Source organism: Microcaecilia unicolor, chromosome 10 (assembly GCF_901765095.1).
Source record: "Microcaecilia unicolor chromosome 10, aMicUni1.1, whole genome shotgun sequence".
In the NCBI taxonomy this organism is placed as follows: Eukaryota; Metazoa; Chordata; class Amphibia; order Gymnophiona; family Siphonopidae; genus Microcaecilia; species Microcaecilia unicolor.
In genome coordinates, this window is record NC_044040.1 from 218,965,568 (window position 1) to 218,978,331 (window position 12,764).

At 45.0% G+C, this 12,764-nt stretch overlaps 1 protein-coding gene across 1 annotated transcript in view; it reads right to left on the reverse strand.

Moving 5' to 3' along the window:
* The window catches only part of ABCC5 (ATP binding cassette subfamily C member 5), a 147,951-nt gene that overhangs the window by 16,960 nt on the left and 118,227 nt on the right, over positions 1-12,764 (reverse strand). Inside the window, exons 23-25 of the mRNA XM_030215965.1 lie at positions 6,413-6,599; positions 4,806-4,895; positions 268-457 (exon numbers count right to left, since the gene is read on the reverse strand). Coding sequence (XP_030071825.1) covers positions 268-457; positions 4,806-4,895; positions 6,413-6,599 — 467 coding nt within the window. The remainder of the gene's footprint in view (positions 1-267; positions 458-4,805; positions 4,896-6,412; positions 6,600-12,764) is intronic.

The window sequence follows — 12,764 nt, forward strand, 5'->3', positions numbered from 1 at the left end:
TTTACAAAATTAAATATTTTTCTCGCTTGCTCTTTGTTAATAAACTTTTTGGTTTACTTATTCTGATGGCAGGACTCCCCAAGTGTCTAACCTAATGGGTAGTAAGGGTGGCATTAACACCTCATCTTCCCTTTTGAAACGCTTCCCACCCTCAAACTTCAACCCCACTCCCACCACCTTCAACGGCAAACTCCTGCTCTTTACCCAACACTGTTCCTTTTCTTATTTGACCGTATCCTCAGTTGCAGAACAGTCCTTCAACCTTACCTGAGCCTGTCCGCCCAACAATGCCAATTTTTTCTTTGGGTTTGATAGTGAAGGACACTTTCTTCAAGACCAGAGGCAGGTTCTCTCTGTATCTCATCTCAGCATTTTCAAAAGCTATTTCCCCTTCCTGGGGCCAGTCGGCAGGGGGAGATTTGTTCTTAATCCGAGCTGGAGCCTCCAGTGTCAGAGTCTAAACAAAACAGAGCAAATGAGAACGCATAGACCTTCCACACCAGCAGGTAATCACTGAACACACAAAGGCCATGAAGCAAAGAAAGGCCTTCAGATAAGAGAAGTTACAGAAAGTCTGAAACTGACCAGTATTTGTGACAGATGTCTTCTATTGGAAAAATAAAGTATATTCTGTTTATCTAAAAGAAATCTGGTTGAAAAATGCTATGTAATAGGTTTCCCATTGACCTATGCCCTTAGACTTTTTTTTTTTTTTTTTAGCATACTTGCTTTGATTAAGTTCAGCCTTTTGCTGATGCTATGGAATTTTGTATAGATGAAACAATTACCTCCTATGTGTTTAAGGGGTACAAAGGTAAGCACTAGATTGTCATACTTGAGGGGAGATTTGTAAGGAGAGAGCCTTCTCTACCAGTCTTCACGCCTTATTGCAGTAAGATATATATTATGCAGCTCTAATTTTACTGATCCTGTGTGGGACAATGTAATACCTTCTATAGGTTCTTTTGGTTTTCTAAGAACGGGATTTGTCTTTCTTTGTCCCCAGTCTGGGGCGTAATACAAAACACTATATATAGCAAATCGCCGAGGCAGAGCGGCTCAGGAAGATGAGGTAAACCTCATGTAATTGCAAATGCTGGCTCTACAAGACCAATGAGGTACTGCTAGAAAGAGTGGAGTATCAGGAAAACCACACCTGCCCCAGGGACAGTAAAAGATGATAACTAGTAAGAATTATTGAACACAGGTTGCCAGAAGCAGGGAAGCACCTTGGTTATGAAAAGGTTCCCAGGATTAGCCAGTTGAATGAGAATGAGCAAAAGCCTAGACCAGTAACTGCAAAAATGTTGTGAAAAACGAGCTAAACCTCATGCAGGCCTTCAGGAAGGATGTCTGCTATGAACAGCATAAACTACTATTCAACTTTTAATTGTGCAAAGTCGAGGCACAAAGGAAAGTGATGGGCCATATATGCGCAGCCTGTACTGATGAGGGGTGCGATTTACCCTTATTTCTGGCAAATTTGAAGAGCAGGGAAAGCAAAACATTTGAGCAGTAGAGAGGAAGCCCAGAGTTATGTGGACTAGTTCAACCATCCAGAACTTGAGCCACATTAAAGACATAGCCGATACACCCTGACCTTCCAAGGAGAATAAGATTGAGAGAAATTTCACTTTTATTTCAATTTACTGATCCGCCAGTCAGAAGTGCCATCTAGGCAGCTTACAAAGTCTTCAACTATAAGAGAAGGTAATAGTGTGTGCACGCAGACAAATAATCAGAGAATGAGGTAAAAGGGGAGGAAATCCATTTATTTAAGAAAAGGAAAAGGATGGAACAGACAATACAGGAGTAAAAGCAAGTGCAGGCATCTTACCGACATGTTGTGTAACAGACTGGCTCCTCTGCCCATGGACGTCACTCTACCCTGATGAAACCCCAAAATAGGAGAGGTAAAATGTGATCCTTTCCCCTCAATCCTTTATCCTCTGCCTCAACCCTACTTAAGGACTAACCTGCAAGGATGAAAGACAAGGAGGAATGGATGGAGCAAGATAGGAAGGCAGGCCAGACATGCAAAGAATACTCGAGAAACAATGTGGACTAAGAAGTGAAGTAGTTGATGGCAGTATTGGCTTGGGCTTGGGGCACCCATACCAGAGAGATAGCAAGAAATGAACGAGGCCTCTGCCCAAATGGTTAATGGGATCAGGAGTGGGGAAATTAGAAAAGACAAAAAAAACTGGAGTGTGAAAACTGGGATATGGGCAGGGGAGTGGAGGTGAGGAATGTGGGCTGGCAGGGAGGAAATATGAGAAGGAAATAAAATAATAAAGGGGAGGTCTATCTGGGTACAGGCTACGCAATGGAGCAAGGAAGAGGGGAACACATGGTGTGTGAATGGAGGGGGGGGGGGACTGAACAAGGGACAAGGAATAAGAATGAAGAGAAGAAGATAATGTGAGAACTGGTGTGGAAGGCGGGGGATCAGGGGAGCAGGAGAGACAATGTGATAGTTATAAAGGAGGCAGAAGTAGTGAGCAAAGTAAAGGACCTGAAGAGATGATGGACTGGGCTCCAAGATTGGTTGGGGGAGGGGGGTGAGACGAGGAGAAATTAGACCTTACCTACTAATTTACTTTCCTTTAATCCCTCCAGACCAGTCTAGATGATGGATTATGCACTCCTGCCAGCAAGCAGATGGAGACCGAAAACTACAGAAGTCTGGGGGAGCTTATAAGTCCCTCCCAGAGTCAGTGTGAACGTAACAAGCAGAAAGAACTAACAAACAGAATAAGAATCAATAAATCTCCTCTAACCCTTCTCTCCCATAGCTTCAAAAACCCACACGATGTGCAGGAATGCTGTGCTGCAAAGGAAGCAGCTGCCTCAAACAGCAAGAGCTATCACAAAATCTGCTGCCGAAACCGAGCTATACAGTATACTCTGGTTTCTTGTCTACTCTCCACGAACAGAGCTCTCTTATCACCTAAAGAGGGGTTTTTTTTAAAAGTCAAAAACAAACACTTCCATCCAAAAGGCAGCACCCCCTCAGGAAATACACAAATTCCCCGCAGAGATAACAACCAAAAGAAGGAGGCCAGACCCTAACAGTACGAGTGGGTCCAGGCCAGTCTGGAGGAACTAAAGGAAAGCAAATTAGAAGGCAAGGTCTATTTGCTTCCATAACAGGACTAAAGGTAGCTGAAGGGAAAAGAATGAAAATCCAGCTGGTACTAGAAGATACGTAGTTGAAACAGTTAGGCTAAGCCACTTGACATGTGGAATTGATAAAACAGGACAAACGCCTACAGAGTACAAGGAGGCTGGGGGGAGAAGGTCAACTTAATCTTAAAAGAAAGGTTCAAATGGGACCAAAAGGTTAAGGCCCAGTGAGGTTGTGAAATAAAGATCAGGTGAGCCTGTGCGTTCAGAGACAGAACAGACTACAAGGTTAAGTGCAGATGTGTTGTGAAACTGCAAAAGATAACCCAGCTAGAGAACCCAAATGCACTGGGCTTCAGGAAAAGCAAGATATGTTGGTAAGCTGTGAAGCCAAACAACTGAATAGCTATAAGACAGCTCCCTCGAACAGCAATGTGGTATAGCTTTCTCAGCAAGCTGTATTTATTTATTAGGAGTAATGTACTGCCTAACTGCATTATCCAGAAAAGCAAAGAGGCTGGGTTCCACTGAAAGGTTAAACCCTTAAAATCGTTGTCTTTTTTTTTTTTTTTTTAATAAATATGACTGACCAAGTAAATGGAAATAAGTCTTACCAGACTAGCAACGGTTGCATGGGAAGCCTACCACCTGCTGGAGAATGAGAAATACTGACTGGCCAGGGGTTCTTAAATATGGGCAAGGGTCATGCATTTAATACACTGCCTTTCTGTGGTACAAAGTGGTTTACATGCTATATGAACGTATTTCTCTGTCCGTCATGGGCTCACAATCTGGGGCAAAGGAGGATTAAGTGATTTGCCGAGGGTTACAAGGAGCTGTAGTGTGAATTGAATACGGTTCCCAAGGTTCTCAGCACAAATCCAAATGTCTGGACTGGTCTAGTGGGACGATGAAGGTGATTCTGAAGAACTGGGTGGGTGAGAAAAATCTGTCAGAGGAACCATGGGTGAATGCTATACATGAGATGGCTGTTTCAGGATGCAAACTTATAAAACCAGGAGTCAGCCAGAATGGAGAAAGTATATATACTTATGGGGCCAATTTCTGATTCAGTATCGGAAAGTGCAAGGAATCAAGGACTTGCAAATGAAGGAGGAAAGAGCTAGGAATGAGCGGGAGTGACTAGAAGACAGGTTGGACTGGGAAGGAATAGGGAGAATATGATACTGCTGAAATTGAAGGGAAACTCGATGTGGATAAATGATAGATTATAAATGTTTTGTTAAGGCGTAGCTATAAGTGATAGCTTTATTTTGATCTAGTCATATTACAAATGTTATGAGTCCGCCTTGTTGTCCTGTGGTATGAATAAAAAAAGTGTTAAGAAAACATTTGTTCCCCAGTAACACTTCCTTTGTCTTGAAATCTTTGAACTGACAGGCAGGAGCAGACTAACTCCTTTCCTTTAAGCTAAGCTTGCAACACTGATTCACTCCCCCAAAATTAGTTTGCTAATTGCATATCTGCAAGGGCAATTGTAGCAACTGTTTTATATTCAGTCTTTAGGGGCTGAGGGTATTTGCTTGTTTCCAGAGGGCTCACTTCTAAATTTGTTCTTCAGGCAATGGGGGGGGGGGGGGGGGGGGGGAGTGATTTTCTAACATGAGCAGAGCTCTACCATGTCTGCTGCAAAGCACACCACCTGCTATATGCAGTACCTTAATATAATGGCTGATCCTCTCCACAGATGTGAAACGTGCTTCCGTCTCTGAGGCTAGTCTAACAGTGAACTGGAAGAGCCCCGTGAGCTACAAAGCAAGAGAAGAAAACCGTCACATGTACGGTATAATACATAGTAACATAGTAGATGACAGCAGAGAAAGACCTGCACGGTCCATCCAGTCTGCCCAACAAGATAACTCATATGTGCTACTTTTTGTGTATACCTGACCTTGATTAGTATCTGCCATTTTCACGGCACAGACCGTAGAAGTCTTCCCAGCACTAGCCCCGCCTCCCAACCACCGGCTCTGCTGTCACCTCCCTCCTATCCCAATTGGACAAAAGCATATCAAGAGATTATAGTCTAGTGACTAATCCAGGATCAAGTGAAAGCCCTGGGACCTAGGAAAGAGCCTTGTACTATCGCCGCTAGGGTAGCACTATAATTCATCATTCAAGTGTGTTCTGGTTATTAAGTTGTAAACAGCAGGCTCCTTCCCTTGCTCCTCCCAAAGAAAAGACTCAAATTAGAACCAGGAGGAAACCAGAATGAATACATATAGCTTAAGCCAAGAGCAATCAGATACTGCACTTTAGAAGTGCAAAAGCCCACACTGTACCTGGTCACCCACAAACAGCATTTAAAGCAGGAGACGCAAGTGTCAGCACTGACAGAAGATCATGTAAGTAAAGCAGTAACCAGGGTGATGATATCTGGTTTCCTTCCCTAACCCCTGAATTGCTATGAAACATTCTTTAAAACTAGGAACCGTATTTCTAATGAAACTCCTAACCCTTATTCACTTGTTCAGTACCAATGTCTGTTTTATCATTCCCACCTTAGTAATTCCCTTATTTATCCTGTTTGTCCTGATTAGATTGTAAGCTCTGTCGAGCAGGGACCGTCTCTTACATGGTCAAGTGTACAGTGCTGCGTATATCTAGTAGGACTGTAGAAATGAAAAGTAGTAGTAGCAGTCAATGCAAAGCTCCCGAATACTATCTAGGGTAGGGCTGACCAGGGCCGTGCCAACACGGTAAGTGAGGTAAGCATGGCAGGAGGGCGCCATCCTCTGGGGGGCGCCCCGCCGCACCATGCTTACCTCACCCTCTTCTCCCCAGATCCTTTTCCTTTTTTTTTTTGTTTAAATTTACCTCTGTCTGGCAGCAGCGTAGCATTAGTGAGAAGGATGCGGTGCTCCCCCGCCCCGACGTGTCAGTCTTCCCTTCGCTCAGTTCCGCCTTCTTCTGACATCAGAAATGACATCAGAAGAAGGCGAGACACTGAGCGAAGGGAAGACTGACACGTCAGGGCGGGGGAGCGCCGCCTCCTTCTCACTAATGCTACGCTGCTGCCAGACAGAGGTAAATTTAAACAAAAAAAAAAAAAGGAAAAGGATCTGGGGAGAAGAGGGCAGGTAGTGTAGTGATCGTTTTTGGGGGGGGGGGGGGGCCCAACTGCAGGGGGGCACCGGAGACCCTAGGCTCGGCCCTGCACCTTTATGCTTCCTATAGGCTACTTTCACCATACACAAAGAACCCTGCTGTCTCTCCAATCAGAAGGGATAACATGCACATGCTTTCAGAGTGGTTAGTTGCTGACCTGGACAGCGTAGGAGATAGCGAGTCCAGCGAAGGCTGGAGAGAGATTGCCATGCATGAGGACAATCATCAGCCCTGTGGTGGTGATCAGACACACACTGATCACATCCAGCCGTACAGCCAGCCATCGCATAGCACAGCTGAAGAGATACAAGGGAGCTTGATTCTCATCCAGCAGCTCCTGGTACCTGCATAAATATATAACATTAAACATCTTCATGTTCCTCAGAATTTGTGAACACCCAAGATCCCCAAGTCCACTCACAACAAAAAGTGGCAACAATTATGAACAGAACGAGAGCCAGAGAGATCTACACCAACCATATACAGACCTGGAACAGGGGATTTGGAGGGGGGGGGGGGGGAGGAGGGAGGGGACTGAATTACACAGAAATAAAAGATGAGGATAAAGGGGAAAAGGGAAATGGGACTTGATATACCACCTTTCTGAGGTTTTTGCAACTACATTCAAAGCGGTTTACACATATTCAGGTACTGAGGGACTACACTAAAGTACTTTGAACTTGAACATTTGTATGTTATCTCTACGGTAACGTCTATCCAGAAGGACCCACTGGATAACTGATGGTTTAGCTTCTTGTTTGTGTAATTTGCAGTGAACTGAGTAGGAAACTGCAGAATATAAAACTCGAATAACATAAACTTCTCTCGTGATATTGTGCTGTCAATGTTCAAGCTTCAAATTTTGACAAATTAGGGTTTACCTGCTAATTTTCTTTAGTTTAAGCACTCCAGACCAGACTGTTGGGTTATGCTCGCCTACCAGCAGACGGAGACTATGAACACATGACTTTGAACTGGATAAACCTGTGCAGTCCCTAACCAGCCAGTATATCAAATAGCAAAGCAGACAACCTCATGGGTCCCCCAAATGGCTGTTTCATTGACTCATCAGGCATATGCATGCAACCATCAAAATGACTGCCTAACATTCAGTTTATGGGGTTTTACAGATTTCCTTAAAAAAAAAACCAAAACTATTTACATCTCTTTAATATCTATATAAGCCAGCTGGGGGGTTATATTTGAAATCACTGACAATATTTTCTATGTCATATGCGGATGACATTTTTGTCTTATGTCCGGTACAGGAATCATTTAAAATTAGTGGAAAACTGGTCAACTGCAAACTTTCAAAAACTAAATACTCAAAAAACCAAACTAGTATGGTTTGGAAATTATCACAAAGTATCTACTGAAACAATACAACTTTCTTCAGATATATCCTTGAAGATAAGATTCCAAATCTAGGGTTCTAGGTGTAATCCTAGACTCAAAACTCACTTATGAATTCCAAATGAATGTTCTTATAAGGAAGTTCTTTTTTTCTTTCATATAAACTTTGAGCGATTAGATCATCATTGAGACCACTAAGATTTCACATTATTCTACGGGCAATCGTGATTCATCTTCTTGATTACTGCAATTCATTGTATCATAATATTAACAAACAAATTTATTGTCTTCAACTTATGCTCAGAAAGTCTACCTACACATTGTCGACACCCACGACATGCGCTGCCAACAGATCCAGAGGGTGAACTTCTGCTCATGTTAGGAGAGCAGTTGCCTCCAGTCACCTGACAACTGACATAGGCCACTATTATGGCATTGTCAGAAAGCACTCTTACCGCTCTGACCTGTAGAGAACTCCAAAAGGCCTGTAGGGCGGGGAATATTGTTCCCAAGAGGGACATTGGAACCAGGAGCCGAAACAGAGCCTGGGAGAGGAGACTCTGATGCTACCCGTGGTGTTTGATCCTCTACACGGGACAAATCAAACATGGCAGCATGAAACTAGCTGCCCTGAGAAACCACGGTGGTCCCCACCCACAGCCTTATGACACATCGCCTAAGCCGCTAATGAACCACTGCCTGGACTTCCTGCAGAGTCTACACTGCACTCCCGCGGAGCCTCGATGCCCTTTTTCCCCCACAGGCCTGACACCGGCAGGAACGACCAGTGCTCAACATGTAGCTGCTGACACATGTGTAGGACCCGCAAAGATGATTCCTGCTCACCTGTCGCAATTAAGGGAGAGGCGAGACGGGCAGGACCTTTGGTACAACCTGGCAGACTTGGCAGCCACCAAGGCTCTAAGGATTTAATCCATCAGAGCTGATATACAACAGTCCTCCCCATTAGGTGGGGGGAGGGGGGAGAAAAAGGGGAAGGACCAGGCCACCTGGATATGGGGTCTACATGGCCCCCACAGACCGACACTCCCTGCTGTGAATTACTACCAAAAAGGGTCAGCCACAAAGGTAAGAAAATCTGATTTAAATTTTTTTTTTCAAATCAGGCACAAAACAATCTCAAAACAAGGGACCCCAGAATCTCAACCCTCCCCCCCTTTGGGCCTACCAGACCAGCACAGACTGCACATTCACCATCTGTTGGAGACTGAGAACAAACTGGCTGGCAAGGGACTGTACGGAATTATTATTCAGTTCAAAGTCAGATGGTAGGCGAGCATAACTCAACAGTGTGGACCCGTCTGGAGTGCGGCAATGAAAAAAAAAAAAAATATATATATATATATATATATTTTTTTTTTTTTTAAGAGGCCGCAACAGTCGGCCCTTTACACCAAAGCAGACATTCTAAAATCTTTTCCTTATACACAGGGCTGGATTAAGGCATAGGAAAACCAGGCACATGCCTAGGACCCAAAAGTGTAGAGGAGCCATATTAGATGTGCTCAGGACTCAGAAGGCTAGGATTACTAACTATCTGGAAGTTTCCAGGATTGTAGTTTTATAAACATCATTTGAACATTAATACATTGCCGCGTTACCTGTTATTCCGATAATGTTATCTATATATATGATGCTTTTATACACTATGTTTCCCATGTTCTTATGAAATTAATAATTGTATATGTTATTCTGTCGTGGTGACACCATGGCAGAACAATGTGAGCCACAACGAGCCTGCAAACATGTGGGAAAATGTGGGATACAAATGCAATAAATAAATAAATAAATCATCTATCTTGAAGTCAGGAGAACAGCAGTTAAGTGTTTGGATATTTTTCAGAGTTTAGCCTTCTAAAGCTTCCCAAGCCTTCCCCTACCCCCATCTTATTATGTATGTTAATTTTGTAAACTGCCTAGCACTGCTGATAGTGCGGTACTATAACTGTGTAAATAAAAAAAATAAAATAAATCTTCCAGTGCAGACTGTGACGGGATCCAGCCAGAGGAAGGAGGGAATGAGGTGCAGGTGGTAAGTGTGAAGCGTGTAAGGGGGCAGCTGCAGGCTGAGAAAGCTGACGGCTAAGGTAAGAAGTTTATATTATGGTGGGCAGAGCTGCTTGGGGGTGGGCACCAACTGAATTAGCACATTAACAGCGCAGCATCATAGAAGTGTGTGAGAGAGACTGAAACGTGTGTGCATGTCAATGAGAGTTAAGAGAACATACATGTGCATGCGTCTCTAAAGAGTGAGAACGCATGCATGACTATGTTTGTCTCTCTGGGGGAAACAGTCCCATATAAATAGTGCTTCCCTGATTGTAAAAGCTCACTGGTAAATATGCACTTGTGTGTATAGTAAGTGAAGGAAAAATTTCAGCCCAGGAAATTTACCCAGCTAACTATTAAGCTATCTGGACGAATTTCTTTGAAACTGTCCTAATACTGCCTCCATTCTGCCTATACCCTTTCACAAGCACCGAAGAAAGCCAAGTATCACCTTTTTTTTTTTGTTAAATTTATACCTCAGGCATCACCCAAAAATCCCCCTTCCTTGGCATCTCTGATTTCTACCAGAGGAAATGGACAGTGAAAGTGACTTGCTCAACTTCTCTGGTCTCAGCCCATTGCTCCAGAGCTGCCAAGTTATCCTGCTTCAGGAGGGAGACTTGCTCAACTTCCCTGGTCTCAGCCCATTGCTCCAGAGCTGCCAAGTTATCCTGCTTCAGGAGGGAGACTTGACTGTTTTTGAACCTATATCCCGCTTCAGTATTTTATGTGTAGTCCTACTGAAATGAGCACTACACGTCCAGGACAGAGTTATCAGCCATCCAGGGTCTTGGGTAACTGGGCAGCTCTCCAGCTCTAACCATTAAACCTCTCCATTTGAAGTACGTGCCTGCCTTATCCCCCCCACATTCATTCACACATTACTGCTGCCACACCCATAGCCAGGCTCTGCACTTTTCCCTGATACTTTTGGGGAGATGAAATGTAGGGGGTTAGGCCATGACTGAAGACCCTTAGGAGATGGGGGGAGGGTGTGCAGAGAAAGTTAGTTAATGTGACTCAGGCAGAGCGTTAGGGAAAAATAAACCGGGGCACCATGTTTGGGAAAAGGGGTGGGGGGAAGACATAAATGCATGTTTGCCTAGAGCCCAATATAGTGTTAATCTGGCCCTGCCTGTACCATGGCATTAGAAACCTAGGGCCCGATGATCAAAAGTAAATGTGGGTGCTAGAAGCCACTAGCGCCGGAATGAGCTCTCCGGTATTCCATCCGTATGATCAGAGCACTGTGCTCTTATCATACGAGCTGAATAGTGCCTTAACCTATGCCAGCTTTGAGCTGGCCTTAGGGTTAAGGCTCTTCCTCCCCCGTCTATGCTAGGTAGCCCAGGCTGTCACTGTCAGCCCGGGCTGCCACCATCAGTCCTGAGGACCCCCCATACCCTCAATGGTTGAGGCTCTGGTGGCCTAGTGCCCCACAAGCCCCCACATCCCTCGCTGGCCTAGTGCCCCCCACACCCACCTCTAACACAAGGATGCACTGGGCAGGGTATCGCCATTCTAAAGGCAGCACTAGGTGGTACGGGGGAGGGAGCCACTAGACCACCAGGGTGGGTGGGGGGTGGGGTATGTAGCCCACTGGGCCACCATGGATTTTTTTTAGGGCGTCAGGGAGAGTACAGGGGCTGGAGACTCACTGATCTCCAGCCCCCTGTGTCACAGTTTGGGGGTGGGGCACTAGGCACCAGGGCCTTGCTTTGGAGGGGGGGTGTCCCACAGGCCTCGATCTCCTGTGTTTGACAGGTCCAGACTTTTCACAACCCAGACTTGTCAAACAAGTGCACAGGCACAATCCTCCCGCACTTTTCTCCAGATGATCAATGCTAATAACACGCCTAAATTAGCACTGATCACTGAGGAGTTAATTCCCAGCGTTATTTTTAGGGAGCTGTTTCGGAATAGTGCAGGGAATTGATCATCGGGACCCTAGTTAGCAGAAAAACCGACTACCCTGCGAAGAGTGAGGGGAGTTACCGTGTGTTAGTTTATGTCCTTTTCAATAGCCAAACAATGCTCAAACATGGTTACCATTCTCTAAAATTACTTTACTACATTAACCTGTAAAATTAATCACATTAAAAGCAGTAATTCTCAACTTTTTTTTTTGTCCTGTGGCACACTAAAGTTCTTTCAATCCTCAGGGCTCACTAACCCAAGTTTTTATGATCCACGCCACCCTACTGCCTCCAACAAGCAGCAGTCAAGTAGTGCTTTTACAGCTGTGTGCCATCACCTCCTTCTTCCGGCTTCACCCCAGCATAGAGAGTTCAGTGGGCCTGTGCATTCAGACATCAGATTGAGGTTGTACAGACACAATGCACTCCTAGCAGGACAGGGAAAGGAAGGAGGGAAAGGTTGTTCCCCTTGCAGCCTAGGGCCGAGTGAGGATAGGGAGAGTCCAGTAGACTCTCTCCATGGAAAATTGTAGTAATAAACCTACTCTCAAACTATAGTTAAACACATCCCTGAATAGACAGCCGACGGTGGTTGTTTATTTATTTTTTTTGAACGGTGTTCGTCGCTGGCTAAATTATCCTCCGAGATTCAAGGCTGGGCCATCTCAGGACACTAGCACTGAGTATCATGGGATAATTTTGGGAGGGCTGGGCACCCAAAATCATGCGGGCCTGGCTGATATTCAGCTGGGGCCTGCATAACTTTATTTATTTTTAATTTAAAAAAACAATACAGAGCCCCTTCCTGCGGCAAGAACCCCCCCCCCCCCCCCCCCCGGGCTTACCTGTATCCCTAGTGGTCCAGAGCGGTCATTGGGGGCACGAGCACAGAAACCTCGCAGCACCTCTCCAAAATGGCTGCTGCAAACAATTGCGGCAGCTCATGGTAGTACTGCAAGAGGTCATGACAGCCATTTTAGAGGGTGCTGCAAGGGGCAGGAATGAAGGGGCTGTGCTCCTGCCCCCAATGCCCCCACCCCAAGACCACCAGGGATATGGATGGTTGGAGGGGGTTCTTGCTGGGGGAGAGAAAGAGGGGGCTCTAGATTTTTTTTTTTTAACATATTCAGTGCTGGCACCCAAACAGCTAAGCGGCCTTATTTAGGACAA